Genomic DNA, 19,535 nt, shown 5'->3' with positions numbered 1-19,535 from the left:
GAGACATGCCTCAGAGTACTCTCACAGACAACAAACAAATTACCAGAAACAGTTACAGAGACATGCCTCAGAGTACTCTCACAGACAACAAACAAATTACCAGAAACAGTTACAGAGACATGCCTCAGAGTACTCTCACAGACAACAAACAAATTACCAGAAGAAATTAAAGAGACATGCCTCAGAGTACTCTCACAGACAACAAACAAATTACCAGAAGAAATTAAAGAGACATGCCTCAGAGTACTCTCACAGACAACAAATTACCAGAAGCAGTTAAAGAAACATGCCTCAGAGAGTCAGAGTACTCTCACAGACAACAAACAAATTACCAGAAACAGTTAAAGAAACATGCCTCAGAGTACTCTCACAAACTCTGAACTGCCAACTTTATTTATATACAGGTGACTCTCGATGGCTCGAACTCCGATCTCTCGAAGTGAACCTCCGGTCCTGTTTTTTCCTCTATATAACTAAACAAATTTACTCCTGATCTCTGGAACTTCTACCTCTCGAAGTTCTCTATCTCTTGAACCAAAAGCTGGGTCCCGTTACACATATTTCATTGAATTTTACTCTCTATCTCTCAAAGTTTTGATTTCGAGTGTATGTACACGCAATCAAGCGTAAAATTGGGCCTGGACTTACTTGGAAAAACAGTGCATGCCTGAGGCATGGCATGGAGGTGTTAATTGGTTGTTTTCACAGATGACACTACACCTGTGGGTCGTCCGTGTATTGATATAATTGGTTATCATTGGTAAATTATATACGAATTCACAAATTATTTTGACTTGAAACTGAGACGATAATTAAAAAAAAATAAATTTATAGACGTTCGTTTCAAGTTCCCATAGACTATGAACTTTTATTAGAGTCTACATAATCCCAGAATGGCAAATATTGCACAAGAAATTCCTTTCTCAAGGAATGAATACCGATTAAGAAAAATCTGGTGAACACTGGTGAAGGACCCGATCAAGCCGCGGAATAGCCAAACCAACAGTTGCTATTCGGGTTTCATGTTTTTCATTAAATAGTACTTAATACTTCTTTGGTTACAAATATGACTTTGCTATGTCTTTAAAAGTTTTAACCAAAAAATTTCATCATGTATGTTTTTAATTGTACTTATCAAAGTTAAACAATGAGAAAAAGTTATAGAAGTGCATCTATGAGTGATTTAATTAATTTCTTACTTTTAGAGAGTCGCTTGCTTTCCCTGTTTAGCCTACTCTTCGCTAAAAGTAGATCCTCTGTGGTTATTAATGGTCGTTGTTGGCTTTGGGGTGCTTTCACGGGTGGTGGGGGTGGAGGGGGTGCTATTGGCTTGACTGCTTTAGAATTGTCTTCACTCACCTACAGCAAGTATAAATACTTGAAGTATTTCTAAACAGAGCAATTCAATAAATCAGGAAAATATAAACAGCTCCACAAGCTTGTAGTATATATAATCAATCCTAATCTTAGTACACTGTACATAGAGTGAAAAATGAAATCTATATGTAAATCAAATATAAAAATTAGTTTATTTATATTGAATTATAAATTCAATTTAATTTTATTCTGCTCCTAACTTTCATTTTTACATTGATTTGAAAATTGTTTGAATTCTTTTTAAAAGGAATTAAAAGATATTTTTATGCTAGAAATTTCAAACGGAATCATTAATTTTACAAAATTTTAAAATCTGCTCAATTTTTTTGTCTAATAGTCGTAAGTTCTTTTTTAATACAGGCCACTGATTCCAGTAGTACTGGTCCCTACATAGACTTGCTACAACAAAACTCAGCAATCTAAGCAATTTAACAACCACCTTAGCATTTACTTTGCAAGAATCAGAATAAATTTTCTTAATTGGTGATATTCATTAGGAAAGTTTTATAGACAACCGGACAGACAGAGAAACTTGACAAAAAACAATGATTCTCATCCCTACATTTTTGAAACCAACTTTCTTCTTGGTTTTGGTGATGGCTGCTGGTGCTGACTGGAATTTCTCCGGCATGGCTGCTGGTGCTGACTGGAATTTTGGAATTACGTTCATATTACTGGTGTTGTCTATTTCTAGGGGAGGGGAAGGAGGAGGGGAAGGAGGAGGGGAGGGTATAGCACCCTCCGGGGGTTCTTCTTGCACTCCCCCCTTCTTTTTCTTCATTTTCTTCATGTTTTCTATTTGCTTCTTTCACATCTGCATCAACAAAATTTGCATTCATATTTAACGTAAATGAGATATAATTCTTACTTTTCATTTCATGAAGGATGTTGATAAATAAATTGATAGATTATTATGACTGCAGCTGATGTATATCATGCTTATTATAGTTTTTTTAAATGTATAAAAATATGTGACTGGCATGAACTGTGCATATGTCTTTATTGAAGATATCCCCCTCGGCCTCCACACCCCATCCTAATCCCACATTTATATTTTGATTATGTGCCTGGTTTCCCCTGCACATTGTCAAAACTATAAAAGTGGAAATGGGAGGAAAGATCACGAGGAATTTCGGATTAATATGGCTTAATGATAATCCATTCATGTCATGCCGACTTGGCTCTGTATACTCTCTAATCTTTATTCGTTACATTCGAGTCACAGTCAAGAAAAAAAGTTATGTTTGTCATAAATTTTTTTTCAAGTACATGTATTTACTTTTCGTACTTACACACATCATTCCATCAGTTGGCAAGACACGCCGTCGCGAACCAAAACATGTTTATAAATAGAATTTTATCCGATTGCTCTCCCTTGAGGCTTGAAAAGAGCACAAGTTATTTCAGCCTCTAACTATTTCGTTCCAGGGACATTCTGTCTTCTCCTGTTTAAAAAGATCTAAATTTTATAAAATGTTTACAATTTTCATACAAAAATTATTTATAGATAGGATATAGAAATTATAATGCTTATTAAGAATTTAGATAAAAATTAAAATGGAACATATAACGTTAATAGAATTTCCATTGACACAAAACAATTGTTATCGGGCTTGAATACTGTTTGTTATCTCCATACATGTACATGTATATTTCTCTTAGTATGGTCTACTTATGAACTAAGTCTAACTGAAATCCAGCCAAGCTATAGAAAAGAAAGATACAGCTTAGAATGGTCTACTTACGTATCAAATCTAACTTGAATCCAACCTAAACAGTATAGAAGGAGAAACCATTTGAAACCGTTTAATGAATTTCTCAAAAGTTTCTACTTATACCAACACATGGTAACATCAATATTGTTGAAATCCAAAATAACAAAATATAATTATTTCTCAAGTAGACTGTAGTTCTACTAGTGTACTCATAATATAGAAAGATATTTCTTGGTACAGTTTATGTGTCTTGTTGTAGTCTTTTTGTGTTCCACAGTGACGTACGTAGCATCGTTTTTAAAGTGGGGAGGGGGGGGGGGGGGCAGAGAAAGAAATAAAATAACTTACCGGAAAAAGTTGACAATTAAAAAAATGATTAAATAAAGTATGCACAAATCGCGAGGTTATGAAGAGGGCATCGAAAGCCTTCATATATTTCACTGTCTGATTTATATATTTTAAGTGTATTGTATAATTGAATATCAAGTTAATCATGTGAATTATTATCTGAATGTTTTGGTCTCAAAGAATGTTTTGTTACAAGGAATAAATTTCAATGCTTTAAAGTTAGTTAAAGTAAATACATGATTATCAAAACAAATTAAATCTCTCTTCATATCAGTTTGTATACGTACAGTTGACACGGACACTTGTTTCGGAAATAAATTTTAACCTTAGTAATAACAGTGTTATTAACACACAGGTGCCTGTGACAGTTGATTACTAATTTTAGAAAAAAAATCTTTGTTTCAGGAGTGTGTGAAATTCAACTTTCTGCCCCCCCTGTTGAATATATTTTTTCTTGCATTTTATTTGGGGGGGGGGGGGGTTATAAGGTGCTTTATCTTCTAACCACATCTGACAAAAATATTGTCGCAGTTATCCCGCTTTTTATTGACAAACGTTGGACGATTCCATTAAAATTGATTGGAGGGCAAATTGACATTTTGTCTCTTTTAAATATATCCAAAAGCACAAGATTTTATACAAAAGTTTAATGTAATGAAGAAACTTTTCTTTCAGCAACTGTAGATCAATGGTTTCCATTACAACTGGATGTTATATATAGAGAATATGTGACCTGAAACCCCTTTGGTTAAGGTTCACCGGTCTCTATCCACCATATTGTAAACAGGTGCCCGTGTGCTTGACAACGCCTGTTATGTCTATGTAACCAAACTCCCTGGGCTAAAGAAAAGGCGTTAAAACAGAAAGATAACAAATCAGGATGGTCAAGAAATGTATATGTGAAATCTGTACATGTGGGTAAGTAAAATTGTTATCATTTTCTATTAAAACTGTGTTAATGAAACGTACTAATTTAGAACTTGCATGTGAACTGTGAAAGTGCACATTGGACATTGCTTAAACTTTATACTAAGTTGTATCAGAGGTCACTAATTAATTATTTAAAGATACAAAGGTGATGATTAACTTAATTGACCAGCTTGCATGACTATACATTTCCATTTGTTTTGGATTGATCATTCAATAGGATTTATATCAGATTAATTAGTCATTTATTACAGACAAACACGTTTCTTAATTAGCATGATAAATTAATTTTTCTAGTCTGTTCAACGATGGGACATTGCAGTTAGGTTAGAAACATTATGTTCATTAAGGATACAAATATTCTTACATGCATGCAGATTCGAAAGTTTTGTACCATGTAAATAAAATGACCTGGGGTATGTCCCGTGCTCGTATTCAACACCCCCTCCCCCCCCCCCCCTCCCTTGGACAACTATGTTTTGTTGTTCATTGTCTTCAACACTTTAGTTCTTTTCACTCTCACTAAATGATATAGAGGAATACTATGGGTTTATTACAGAATGGTATACACAAATTAATCCTTTTGATTAGGCGAATCCCTAGAAAAACTTAGTATCAACTGAGCATGGAGTGCGAGGTCAATATGCTCTCTCAAGAGTCTGTATATCTAGAGATTGTTTCAAATCAAATGGATATTTTTGTTTATTTTATTATTTTTATACTTGATACCTACGATACTAGTTGATAAGAAATTTCTAAAAGAAAAAAGTGTTTCTATTAATGTTCATAGTTAATTTTCTTTTATCAGGCATAGATAAGTCATATTCATTATGGCAATTACAACACAGTTACAAAGAGCAGCTGAAGTATCAGTTTATAGAAACATCCACTCTAAAATGTTTATTGTGACCTCATCATTATAATATTTGCTGCTTCACTGAAGAACATTTCCAATTTTAGAAAAATCTGGGATTATTATGCTTTTTAAGAGGCTTAAAATAGAAATACCTGGTAATATTTTAAACTAGATGTGAAGGGATCAAGTTTGAGCCAGTCTGATAGAGAAAATAATAAATACAATGATAAATATAATTATGCTCCTTTAAATCCTACCAAATAAAAGTATAAGCTGTACTTGTAGCTTTGTGAGGGACAGTGTCCATATTATCTCTTCCTTCCACTCTAATATTGTACTGGTATAAACTTTATCCTGCATAATTAAACCATGAGTTATCCCAAGTAAATAATTTTTTTAAATAGGTAAAAAGTGAAGAAATATTCCATACATGTACTGCATAGAATTCGAATAAATATACAGTGCACCATATTGTAATGAAATGTATGGAGCTTGAAAGGATCAATGTGTTTTAAAGGGAAACAACTCTGTCTGTCCTCCTCTGCAGTGATTTATGGCATATTTCATTTGCCCTCAAAATCAAGCTCAAAATATCTCCTAAAGTAAAGTCAAATATTACTGACAAAAGGTCTTTGTGTTCTCATTTTCCTGTAGCACAATACAAGCTTAGAATGAATTTACATATATACTTACCAATGCCATGCAGATTTTTTTTTTTTGAAATCATCAAAAATTGATGAGTAGGTATAACGAATATTTAATAGAATAAGCTCCTAGTTGTCTTCAATGATGAGCATTTGAATTATTTTGCCCAAAAATACATGTTAGTTTAATAAAGATTAAGACCACAAGCATTTGAAGGTTGGCATATTTTTCTTACAAAAAATAATAACCCAATATTTGTACCTAATAATTCACAAGGAATACTAATTGATATGGGTTTTTTTTTAATATACTGACACGCAAAAGAAAGCAACAAACAGTAATTTACAAGTGTTTGATTTTTTATCTTATGATTTTCAAAAGCAAAAAAAGTAAGGCTAAATTCACTTTCCAGATCATCAGAGATTTGATAAAAATGTGAAATGTTTCTCTATTTACTTTACTAAGTAAAATATGACTGTTAAAACACTCCCCTCCCAGCCGTTTAAATAAAACGTGCAAGACCGCCCTAAACAACAATTGCAGCTTAATTTCTAAGATGCAATAGGTTCATTAATATCGAGATCTCAGCGAAGGAATTATTCTTTGATATTTTTAAATGCCCGTTTTTCAGCTAATTAGGTCAAATTTTCTCTAACTTAGAGCAGTGTAGTCACCCTTGGATTTCCTGTACAAGGACTGTCCTTAATGCATATGATACGCAAGACCCTGCTGAGGCGAAATGTAGTGAATTTTCGCATCAGCAACTCTCCATCACCTTAACATTGAAATTTTCCGGCTAGAGCAATGGGAATGCGTACATAAGCCGTTTTCAAGTAGCCTTAGCATTGTTTCGGGAAACAAAAGTATAGTTTATTTTTTGAAATATTGCTGCATTACTTATGATGAACAGTAAAATCCCCTTAAAACTCTGTAATATTGTCAAATGTTTTGTTAAACATGCAATTTTTGATTTCTGTTAAGCAGACTAAAACTTGACTTCCGGTTATGGTATGGAAATCGTTCAACCGTTAATTTACTGTTTACCAAATTGAAGATATTCATAATTTTAGGATACAAAATTCTTTACTTTACATAATTATTTCCCCCTAAAATAGGGTGTTGCGTTTTTTTTGCGTGTCAGTATATATGTAACATCAAGTATCTGTGATTAAGACAGATATTATTTAGGTTTTTAATCTGTTTTTCCTTTAACTTTACCAGTATCTTTTAATAGTTTATATAAATATTCTTCATATATAAATCTGTAGTTTGTCTTTCATTGTCACCATATGGCTCTAAACCTTTTCATTGCTGCAATAAATACTACCTTTCACACAAAGCCATTCAATCCATGAAAAAGAAATTATTTCTCCAAGGTGTATATTTGTAAATATATGTCTTCTCTGAGAAGTTTAAATGATCTAAAATCTGGGCTGGTTTTTATTCCATTGAAAACTGTTCATTTCTTTTCTGTTTACTCTTGGTTGTCAGTGAAGGTTTTTATGACTGCGTTCGATGCCTACGGTCTTATTAATATTCCAATGACATTGAAATTCTCAATGTCTCATCATATATCCTGTTTACAATTAGTTTGGTGTTAGACGGTCATTAATAAAAGCTAGGATATCAGTGCCTCCCTCTCGCTCTATTTTAAAACTTAATTTAAGTCCTATCAATAAAATTCTCTTCTTTTTTTTCAATACATATTGAATAATTTAGTGAAGACAATATTTTTTTACTTTGTACCTGGTCACTTATTTTCCATGTAAATTTGACAAAGCATTAAAAATGTTCTTAAAAATTCATACAGAGGCAATCCAAGAAATGGGCACAACGTTTTACCCTGGGATTGAATAGAAGTTGTGATTTTGCAGAATTTTGGAACCTTAATTTAAGGTCTTCATCTTAATTAATAGGATTCTTATTCTTGGCGTTAACCTTTGTCCTTGCAGAGTGCATCTTCTTCATTAATTGATCGGATTGATTAATATGTTTGATAATTAATCATCAATCTATCATTTCTTAGTTATTAAAATCCGTTTGTCAGCAAGTCTTGGTTGGCCTCATTGTGTGTATTCTTTCATGACACACTGACTGTTGTTAAATCCCCAAATCCACGCCAAGAAATTAATGGGGCCATATAAAGATTAATGTATAATCAAGCTTGTAAATTTGTATATTAACATATTCAATTAAAACACTGTGTAACCAGGATCCATTGCTTTATGTTATAATTTTTTTAATTTACTTTAACCATGCAGGCCTATGCTTGAACTAAAATGAGAAAAAATTATCAAAACAAAAGTACTGCACATACATGTATATTATTTTATCTTTGTCCTCCCTTAGCTCAACAAATCCATTGTGAGTACAAGATAATCTTATTGATCTGCATGCAGTCTCTACCCCAAACCCTTTCCCCTAAACAAACCAATGAAGGGGATATCTAGCAATATCAGCTGTTATTTTATTTTCCTTTAATTATTTCATGATTTCCCTCAAACTTTGTTCCATATTTCCATATACATCCCTGGTTATCCAAGTGAAATTTAAATCAATGCATGCATACTCCCTGATTGTAATATATTCTTGTATGATGAAGTGTATATACCATTATAATATTTTGATCCCTGACTTTCAATCATTACATAAGGTACAATATATTTTGTACTCTGTTAACTTTCCTAATAGTGCTATATTACATGTATATGGTTTTGTGTTAACTTTCTTCTAAGATAATTGTAATAAAGCTAATTTTTAGCTGATCACCTCATTGAAGTGGGGAAAGATATGTAATACCCTTGGTGATGGGGTCTCAGGTTGAATATTTGGAGCAGTTTTTTTTTTCAGAATACTTCTATACCCTGACTATTTGATTACAGTTGCCTGGATGAAGCATATGTACATGTAGTATGCTTATTTATTAATTAACAGTTAGGAATCAGATGCTACATTTTCATACCCCCTCCCCCCAAAAAAAGGTTTGGGAGTGGGTCTTGTTCTAAACTATGAGGACCAAATTTGCATGGATGATGCATCAAGGAATGCACACTACCAGATATGCTTTAGTTGCTACACCTGACATTTATTTGATAGATATATAATTATCCAGTTTAAATCTTTGGAGCAGGTCTATTTCCAAGTAACTAAAAAAACTTTGGTGACCAAACTTTCATGGATGATGCATGTAGGGATGAAGCTCTGGATGATGAATCGACCTTATACCTACATTTTCCAAATCAGTGAACATTTTCAAACCTTTGGAGCAGGTTCCTTCAAAAGTCACTACAAGAAATACCTTGACCCTAACTGCCAGGATTGTGCATCTTCAAATGCTCAATACATAAATTGTTTTTGATGCTGGATCTGAATCACATCTTCTGAATGAGTGACCAGGTTAAAATCTTTGGAGTGAGTCATTCTCAAGTGGCTATAAGACCTAAGTTGGCCAGACTTGCAGGGACCATATCTATATTCTAGGGATGAACATCAGACACAGTTTCAGTGCCAATTGCTGAACTGTACTTACATATACTAGTATCAGAAATATAAAGCAGATTTGAATTAAGTTCATTTCCAAGCACCTAAACAAAGACCAAATTAATCAGAGATTCTTCCTACCAAAATGATTGTGATACTTTCCCTTCTTTATAGATAACATTTGTTGAGGTGAAATATGTTAATCTTTGATAACATATGCTTTGTTGCTATTGCTAACCTTCACCTTTTGAATTTTTTTTTACATGACCTTGACCTAATAAATCTGAAATGTTTAACAAAGAGTTTGGTTATTTATAGGCGGCACAGATGCCCACATCGGCCCACAAACGTCATCAACAAGGGAGATCAGCCGTGTAACCTTACAGAGTACAACAATGTGTACAAGCAGCACCCCATCCAACCGAGAGAGAGCTTCAAGCCTTCTGCGGAGGCCCTCAGAGGGGGACAGTTTGAGGACAAGACCACACAGAGGTAATACAAACAAAAGCCAGTTACTCCAAACCAACTATTATTTGCATCATTATACCCACAATTGCAATTTGTAGGTTTGAAATCAATATGCAACAGTTATTTTTTATGATTGAGGAAACATATTTCCTGCAAATATAAAGGAAAATAAATGGTTCTTGGTGATTAATATTTGTGTGTTAAAAAAGGTTAGTAAAACTTGTGGATGTTTTTTGCACACAAATGAACATTGGTTTACAATATACGGTAATCTTCCACACAATATTTCATCATTTCATCATATTTGAGTTATCTGTTTTTCAAGTGTACTTTAAAACTGTAAAGTAAAATAGGTCATACATCCAGGAATACTGTTCTTATTCTGTTTCAAGGCCAAAGGAGCATATTATACAAACAGTTTTGATACCTTTGCCGGAGAGCTGTTGAAGTGCACTTTGTTTTTTACCATTTGAAATTCATATCTAACTTATATCAATTTCCAAGATTTTTAGACGACTTCAAGGTCATAGATAGAGCTACTATTAGGGGAACTAATTTATTGCTTCACAGTGTTCCAATCATCATTTTTTTAATTAAGCAATTATCAATAGCAGTCTAACAACATACCAATTATATACAACCGGGAACTTGATCAATTGAATCTCTGTATTCTCATAAATTTGAATTTAACTTAAGTCTACATTTTTTTCTCCCTAAAATGCAAAAAAGCATTCAATGAACTTGTTCAAGGGTTTGCAACCAAAATATCCTTTTGATACTTTCCCCCAAAGTTTGATGAGGATGAAAACTGGCTACGCCCCTATATACATTAAAGATAAATATCTGTTAAATTTCTTGATTTTATTATCACTGAAACATGCTGTAGCATCACACAGCCATTTAAAAATAACTTGAGTGAACTTGGATTGATTTCAGCTGATCCAGTTTTAAAATTTACATCCACATTCTGTTAATTTAAAGATATTTGATAATCATAATTAAGTGTTGCTTGTTTTGTACTCGTAATTTATTGTATGTTAGTTTAAGTTCATTATATTTTAATGTATATATGTATATACTTTAAGTACTAAAGATAGAACAACAAAATTCATGAATGTTCCCTTTAAAAACCTAATAGGAAAACTGCATGTGCACATACTAGTATTGACATATACATATACTGTACATCATACCGGGTACCTTGGTTGTATAGAAAATTTCTCATGAAAAAATTTTGAAAGTGATGATATTAATAATGCTGTGTGCAACAGTGGGAGAAAAATTAGCTCCAGTAGGCACCATAATTCAGTAAACATGATTGTGATTAATAGAGAGACATAAACAGGAGAATGATATTAAATGTGAATATTTGATTTATATACAAACATGTATCCAAGACAAATGGCCACTACTCCTATGACAACAAGCTCCGTTTTCCACAATAGTCATTTATTATGTACATAAATACGCCAGCAATACCCGGGTGTCAATTATAGTTATTGATGTGGGATCCCAGTAATGGAAATAAACAATTGTCTGCCATAGATTGTGTAGATCCTCCGGGAATTTATGGATAACAAGTTTACAATATCAATTGACATCTTTATGTATTAAAATATTTTAAATTAAAATTTAAGTATATGAAATCAAAGCATCTAAAGTGATGGCGAAAGAAATGCCATTATTTCAAACCTATCTGACTGTAGTACAACTCTTCCTGGTATATAAACATATTGATATAAGTACAATCTCTGATGGAGGACATACATACCGATATACATAAGATTTTCTCATTGACTGGGTACCAAGGTTTATGACTTTTTATACCCATCTTAGAACAATCTGAGTTACCTTCACACCTCTATCTAAACCTTAATGATCCGGCCAGCATCAATTATTCAGGACATAAGTGAAGATCAGGTATTGGCCTTCTTTGAGCATCCATCCATTCCATACCAATTAACCACCAATATCCCTACATTATCTCCAGAAAATCAACAAACAGTCAGACGTCAAATAACAGGAGGCGACAGCACTTCATTTTAACACAACTCCTGGATAATCAGAGAGAGGACACTGCACACAGGCCAAGGAATGGGGAGCTTGGAGGGAGAGAAGGATTTTGGACTTAAAGGAACAAGTAGGCAGAAAGAGAGGACAATTGAATCCTTAAAGAAAGAACCAACAGTCCAGAGTTTTCAGGAAAAAGACGCAATAGACACTAAATCCTTGAAGTCAATGAAACTCAGCGATGAAACAGGTCCAAAGTCCTCACCACGGAAAGCTGAAAACGAAGAGTCTGACAAGAAAAATCTGAAAAAGACTAAACAGAAACAACTCACTCCAAGGAGTCTGAAAGATACGACAAAGGCCAAAGACAGGGATGCCAATGCTCAGTGGATGTCTGACTGGGAGCAGAGAGGGGGATCACAGGGGGGAGGAAAGGTCGGCAACACTCAAAGGGATGCAAACAAGTACTGGGAAGGAATGCTGGCCAGAAGGCTAGACAACGGTGACACTCAGATGTACAAAGCCAATCAACCAGCTATCCCTACAAGATCACAGTCTATAGATGGGCTTCATCAGATTGGGAAGAAACCCAAAACCAAACTGGGAGAAAGCAAGCAGAAGGAGGCTTCAGAGAGAAAAATAGGAGATTTCTATGAGAAATCTTTTGAGAGAATACCAATAATGAACCTTACAAAGAGAGAGGTTTCCCAAGGGATGATTGGAGATTTCTACACACCCAGGATGACAGATGAATTTATGACCAACCTGGAAAATGAAAGTAGAAGCAGACGACAGAGCCGACAAACCACTGCAAAGACGTCAGTAGCAAGCTCGAGAGGAGAAACTCCAAAAAATCAAACGAGTGATGATCAGTACTGGCTTCTGCTTAATTTAGAAACCAATAAAGGATTGAAAGTAAAGAAAGCATCGTCTCCTCAATCTGCCATGAGGCCCGATCGTTCCTGTGACACATCTAGTGCCGGGAGCCTCAAATCAGTTTTTTCAGAAGAGGAGCGATGGGAGATGTCTGTGTCCCCTACAAAGTCCATGAATCCCCAGTCAAGATGGCCGTGGGATAAGTCTGCAGATCCCAGAACTCGCGGGAAAAACCATGACGATCTCTTTAGAAGGGACAAAGAAAATATGGTGAAGATAGGAGCGCGTGACAATAAAACAAAAGCTCCATGGGAAACTCCGGACTTAGTACAAGAAGGAAAGACAATCAAGAAAGACCCAGATGATATTTTTAGAAAAGATCCTGCACTAAAAGAAAAGAATTTCCTTACGGAAAAAAACAATTCCATGAAGGTTAAGGCACCTTGGGAGTCGGCTGCCGGTAAAAATAATAATGATTTGGATGTATTGTTTGGAAAACCAGCCTTTCGAAAAAATCAGCTTCCTCGGGGCAAGTCCAGTAAATCTTTCGATGAGACACAACAGAAAGCTTCGCTAAATGTTCTCCCGACCCGTCACAGGAGCAAAGCCGAGGAAACGCATCGCGCGCTTCATCGGGGAAACCAAGGATACCAAAGCAATGGATTTTAAAACTGAAATCAGACAAAGCATGGAAATTGTACATAGCCTTTACTGCATAATACGTTTTATCAACATTTGTGATACTGTATCAACATGAAAGTGATTGCTGTCATTCTATACAACGCCTGAATTTGCTCATATTTTTGTTTTCCATTTTGTGTTGTGATTCAGTGTTGTGTGCGCACACATCAGAAACGAATACCATTTTAAAAAAAAAAAGAAAAAAAAATACGGATAACAGAAACATAATTTCTTGGAAAAGTGAAAAGAGGAATTCAGATGACTATGAAAAATTTGAAAAACTTTTTTTGGAAGGGGGGGGGGGGGTCATAACCAACACCGCAAAAATTCTTACGATGTTATTGCCGGACTTATGTAAAAGACTTCACTAACGTCAGCTGCAGTGAACATTCTTTCTAATGATTTTCCCAGCAAGCTAACAAAACCCTGTCTAATTATGAACCTACCTTTACGCATGGAAAGTTGCTCTAATTCTGTGTTTCTGCCAGAACGTATGAATGGTCAGTGAAGTACTTCCTTCTCTCTGGTCAGTGAAACGATACTTTCCCCTACATCCTCAGTAGATTTGTTGTTAGGATGTATATTTTTTGGTCAATGGTTTCTCTCTTTTAAAAATTGACGAAACAACAACCGAACAATACCCTTCATGTTTATTTTAGAGGGTTTTAAAAAAAAAAAAAACGTTTATGTGAAGTCAATTTTTATAACCTTTAATGAAATATTTTTGTAACTTTTAGATAAGCTGAGGTTACAGTCTTAAAACTTGTTTTTGGAAAGAACAGGGTATATTTGAGTCTATTTCTTTTTTACAGACAAGACTACATCAAACACCCGCTAGAGAGACCCTTTGTGAGAGTTCCAGAGCAGTATAGGAGACCCCAGGGAGAAATGGACGGAGTTACCTCATATAAAAAGGACTATACAGGTACTATATCAATAGAAATTGTATAGTATGTGTCCGTACTTTGACAAAATCTATGTTGTATACTATAGTCAAGCGTGTGTGTTAGATTTATAATGTAATTTGTACGTTTTATTAGTTTGACTAAAACTTCGCTACCAAGTACATGTAAATAATTATAAATTGAGCTGGCCGGGAGTGTGTAATGGTTATATATGTTTTCCGTCGTAAATGAAACCATCTCAGATTTTCTAATTTTATTTCCCTCTTAGAAAAAATAAGACACCCCAAAACACAGCTTGAATTTTGATAAGACCCCGTGGAAGTTTTTATCAGATTTAATTTTCAATTAATAAATACCACTGGCACTGTCGCGTTCTGTAATCTTTAATTTAGAATTTATTGAAGTATCTATACCTATAAACACACACATCTGACATACCCCTATATCAATACAACAACTCCAGTAACACAGAGTTGCTAAGTGAAGGGACAAGACAATAAAATTCTCAATCGATATCACCGACCATGAGCCGTGTATCAGTTTACACGAGAGATCTTCATTCTTTTATCGGAAAACTTTTAATCTCTATAATAAATTTTCGGTAAACATTTCTAAGTGTATTTTTGGTATAGGCTTATATCGTCGGATTCCGCTATTTACGTATATCTCCAGACTCCGGTTTTGGATCGTGAGTTGCTCCCTAGCCTCCGTGTCGCACTTTTCCGTTGATTGGAGCCCCCACGTATCCATATACAGATGGGTGTCCCTACCTAGAAACAGGGACAGATATAGCAAAGTTATTGATATCTATACCCTAATATTGATGTCCGTCTAATGCTGCGTAATACTAGTTTTTTATCCTCTGTGCGTGTGTGATTGTCTTACTTATTTGATCATGACTTTATTTATATCAACATTATTTGAAATCTTTTTTTGGCTGTGAAATTTCATTAAAAAATCCTTCTGTAAATCACAACGAGTCGGACTTTGGTGCACACCACTGCTGAAGTACCGTATAAATACCGCTTTGTCCATGTTCTGTTACGCCAACTTTCTTCCGTGTGTTTTGATACAGATATTTAACCTTATTAGGCTTAACTTATTTAAATGTCTAGAAAATCTCTTCCAGGATCGTAAAATCATGAATTATTTTGATAAACCGTTTAGAGCATTTATAATACCCAGAGTCAACAAAGCATATTCGTATACCATCATATATTATTGAGGGCGTAGTCATGGTTCAAATGGTAAACAAGAACATGATTTCCCTCCGCCGATATACATACCTTTACAACAAACGTGTCCTAACCTAATATTTTGTTGACTAATTAACAAAAATAGGACAATGGTTTTCTTGCTTCGTAAATATTTTACGACCCAGTAATTGGCATCTTTCATATGGGAAGTGAAACGTGGGAAATCGAAGGCATATTTCTGATTCAGAGTACTAATTGTCCCAAGAAGAATAGCATTCGTACCCCCCCTTTTTCCTTTCTAACTCAAGTTTTTGTAATACCTGCCCGTTTGCTCAACCTTAAATTCAAATTATATCTTCATTAGAACTTTCACATTATGCAAATAGATATTTTATATCTGATAACAGTAAAAACATAATACGTGTCATTGTTTGAGGCATTTCGTTATAACAAACACATTATCATTTTCAAACATCTTTATATATCTGCTATGAAGTATTTTGCTAAAGGAACAACAGTTTTTTTCGGAACGGGTGTGTTCGAAACAAATTAAATTGATTACGGCGTTAGATACTGAACTTATATTCGTTTATTAAATTGAGAAAATGAACGCGTCATTTTAGCACAATACATGTATATAGATCCAGTCTATACGCGATTTCGCTGCGAGTGATATTTACTTCTCTTTTAAATTAGCTCTTAGTAAAAAATCTAATTTTTTCATAATCACTTGAAAATGTGTTTTAGTCATTAAACTGGCAGTCAACTAATTCCTTCCCCTTCGATCGCATTGCTTCCAATAACTAGAAGCCAAAGTTAATAGATTTTTATACGTAGATTTTTTTTATGGATTTTCAAATATTACATGTATTTGTAAAAAAAAAATTGGACTGAACTTGATAATATCAAGCGTATGTTTAAGCTTTCTTCATAATAATATTTTCAGAGAAGTATCAGGAACCGGCGAGGGCGATAAAGCATGACGGACAGCGCCAGGCCCAGGGCAAATTCGAGGGGGAACCCACCTACAAATGTAAGTCTTTGAGACAATTTTGCGATTTCACTCTTCATGGTACCTGTAAACAGAAGAGCAAAAATAAACTATACTTGAATGACATTCTCATTTTAATGTTTCAGCTGACTATAGAAAATGGGACATGTCCGGTCGAGTCGGACCATACGTTTCCCAGGACGCATGGCAACCACCCAACAGTAGGTTTGAGGGCGAAAGCACAATGCATCATGATTACATCAAGTATGATGCCAAAAGACGCGGCATGATTAAGCCCCCGCAGGCGGCTCAGATGTCCGATTCCCCCTTCAATGATAGGACCGGTTACAGAGATTCCTACATCAAACATCCTTTGGAGCCAAAGTACGTTCATCCTAAGGAACAGTACAAGGGCCCCGCTGCACCTTTCGAGGACATGACAACGTTCAAACGAGATTATAAGGGCAACCCAGGGGAGATCACTCGAAGCTTTAAACCCGATAACCAAGCTTTCTCCTCTGGGAAACCATTAGAAGATACGACTACCAATAGAAACGATTATCGAAAATGGCCGATGGAACGCCCCTATGTACATGCGCATGAGCAGTACAAGAAGCCCGATGGCACCATGGAAATGACCACCACACATAACGCCACCTACCGCGAGCTTCCGATAGACCGAGTGGTCGCCCATCGTCCGTCGTCTGCCAATAAAGCACGTAACGCCCCCTTCGACGGGAGTACCAGTTATGCACATGATTACAAAAAGTGGGAGATGAATAGAAACAAACCCATGATGCGAGACGAATACCATCCAAACACGGCGCCATTTGAGGGTCTCTCCACTCAGAAGGCTCATTTCATTCCTCATGAATTACAGCCAAACAAGAGCTTTAGACCCGACAACACTGCTTTCCAGAGTGGATCTAAGTTTGAAGATGGTACCATGTACCGCACAGACTATACACCTAAACAAGTTGAAATCTGCCCTGTCATAGGAATAGAAAAGGGTCAGTCGCAATACCAATTCGTTTCCACTGACCAGCGAGGTCACAAGATGTATAATCCCGTTTTCGAGAGTGTCCATTCACTGTCCAATGGCTTTCAGTCGCCAAACCGAATGCAGATGACCGCTGCATAATCTGAACAATTTAGAACTTAATTTCATTTATCCCATATATACAGTCTGTGATATTATGTTTGTGTAGAAATATCGTGAAGGCCAGCTTTGGTAAGGGTCAGTATAAAAGAGATCTTTGGATTTGGGTTGTATTTTTAATAATAGTGCCTATATTTTCGTTTGGTTTCCAAAAGAACAGAAATACAGATATAAACATGGGAGAGAAATGCCCGGATGCTGTAGTGCTATATAACTAACAAAGTCATCACTTTTTAGCACAGAGACGGACATTTCATAAAAAAACATTAGTGACGCAATATGTTAAATATCTGCTTCTAGTATAATTTAGAACCTCTTTGTATAGCCCCTATCAGAAATCATATACCTCTATTTTTTGTAGATTAATTTAGGCCGCCATTGGGTGTCCGGATGTTTAAAAAATTACATGTATTTATTAATGTGCCGTAGATTTTTGTGTTTATATTACAAATAACTACGTTTCTTATGAGAAAACTTGTTGCCAAAAATATCCATACCGTTTTATATCGCACAGTTTTCACACTAAGTTTGCGGTACTTAAACACTGTTAAATAAGCACGTAATCTCTACCGGAAAAGGGTTAGTCTTTAATTGCTAACGTCATTTCCGGTCCAGATGCTGTTTTGCAAAGGGTCTGTGCGGTATAAATACGGTAATAACAATTGTGTTTCTTTATTAGTAACAATGATTGTTTATCATTAGAGTACATGATATTAATTGATGATGTTTGACTTACATGTATTACAATTGCTTGTTTCTAATCTGCCGCTTCAAATGTCACAAGCTTATATTGTTTTTCCCTTTTCCAAGCAATAAATGTAAAAACTTTTTACATTCCATGAAAAATACATTTTGTAATTTATGACACACGATTTCACAGTGTTGTTACATATTGTAATTTTCAACATAATCGCTGTACTTTTCTTTTAATTTTGTTAGTGGAATAGAGAACAATTATATTAAAGGAGATTCAATGTTCTTATTCTGTGTTGTTTGTTTTTGTATCACACTGGGTGAAATTCTACACAACTTTTGCCAGTGAGGAAAATGTTCAAAGTAAAATTCAAACTGAAGATCAACGCATGTGGTACTCACGTATGGTTTTAAAAAGGGACAACTAACAATTCTCTATAGAAAATATTTCTCGTGATATGTTCATTATCGCCCTTGAAGCACCGGAGACAAAAATAACAGACAAAATCATGAGAGGGAGAACTGAGTTTATGTCAAGGAATGATTGATGCTGATATTGTCACACATGTATTCATTTAAACATTTTCTTTCACTAAAAAACTTCTCAATTCTGCCTTCCAGAACATATGTACAAACACTTGTATACTTGCATACATGTACATGTATATACAAGTGTATTTTTCAAAATAGATAATATATTTTGGAAAATATAACAATACTGTATCTTGAATACAAGTTCGATATACAAAGCAGGGGTACACATAAAAAAAATCAATTTTAGAACTGCTGGATATTTTATGACATAACGATAAAATCTCGAGAAATTATATTGCCTTTAACATGACGAAAATGCATTTTATATTTTTGCATGTATAGCGGCGTACTCTGAGCAGAATCAGGTATATCTGCAAGCAAGTGTTGGCTTCAGCAACAAAATGGACTGGAATTTAATTATCAATTTCATAGTATAGAAATATTTTTTAAAGTATTAGATATATAACATTCCTCTCAAGCACACTATCTTATAGATCATCAGTCTGTAAGAAAACCATATTAAAATAATTTTTTATAGCCTGAGAATTCGAAATAACACGATCGATTACCTACAATATATACCTACGTTAGAGTTAAAAGTGCAAGATTACTTATCTACAAAAGAACGTAAGAGTTAGCCTATTGGATTCAAGATCTCCACATTATCTCTTCCA

The 19,535-nt window shown here is 34.7% G+C and overlaps 1 protein-coding gene across 1 annotated transcript; it reads left to right on the top strand.

Moving 5' to 3' along the window:
- The first annotated feature begins 4,198 nt into the window (after positions 1–4,198).
- Positions 4,199–18,432, top strand: LOC134272655 (stabilizer of axonemal microtubules 2-like). Its single transcript, XM_062754861.1, has 5 exons — positions 4,199–4,358; positions 9,667–9,840; positions 14,196–14,308; positions 16,431–16,517; positions 16,622–18,432. Exons 1-5 carry the CDS (start codon positions 4,321–4,323, stop codon positions 17,614–17,616), a joined length of 1,407 nt encoding a protein of 468 aa, XP_062610845.1. The 5' UTR covers positions 4,199–4,320; the 3' UTR covers positions 17,617–18,432.
- The last annotated feature ends 1,103 nt before the right edge of the window (positions 18,433–19,535 follow it).

The sequence above is a fragment of the Saccostrea cucullata genome, unplaced genomic scaffold (genome assembly GCF_032062105.1).
Source record: "Saccostrea cucullata isolate Sc308-1 unplaced genomic scaffold, CSIRO_AGI_Scuc_v1 ctg8407, whole genome shotgun sequence".
In the NCBI taxonomy this organism is placed as follows: Eukaryota; Metazoa; Mollusca; class Bivalvia; order Ostreida; family Ostreidae; genus Saccostrea; species Saccostrea cuccullata.
The sequence above is the reverse complement of the archived record's forward strand: the minus strand, read 5'-3'. Positions and strand labels throughout refer to the sequence as shown.

Excerpts from the sequence above, each read along its gene's own strand:
- LOC134272655 (XM_062754861.1), top strand. The coding sequence starts at position 4,321 with ATGGTCAAGAAATGTATATGTGAAATCTGTACATGTGG. Across the intron at positions 4,359-9,666 it reads TGTGAAATCTGTACATGTGG|GCGGCACAGATGCCCACATC; the intron begins GTAAGTAAAATT and ends GGTTATTTATAG. Across the intron at positions 9,841-14,195 it reads GAGGACAAGACCACACAGAG|ACAAGACTACATCAAACACC; the intron begins GTAATACAAACA and ends TCTTTTTTACAG.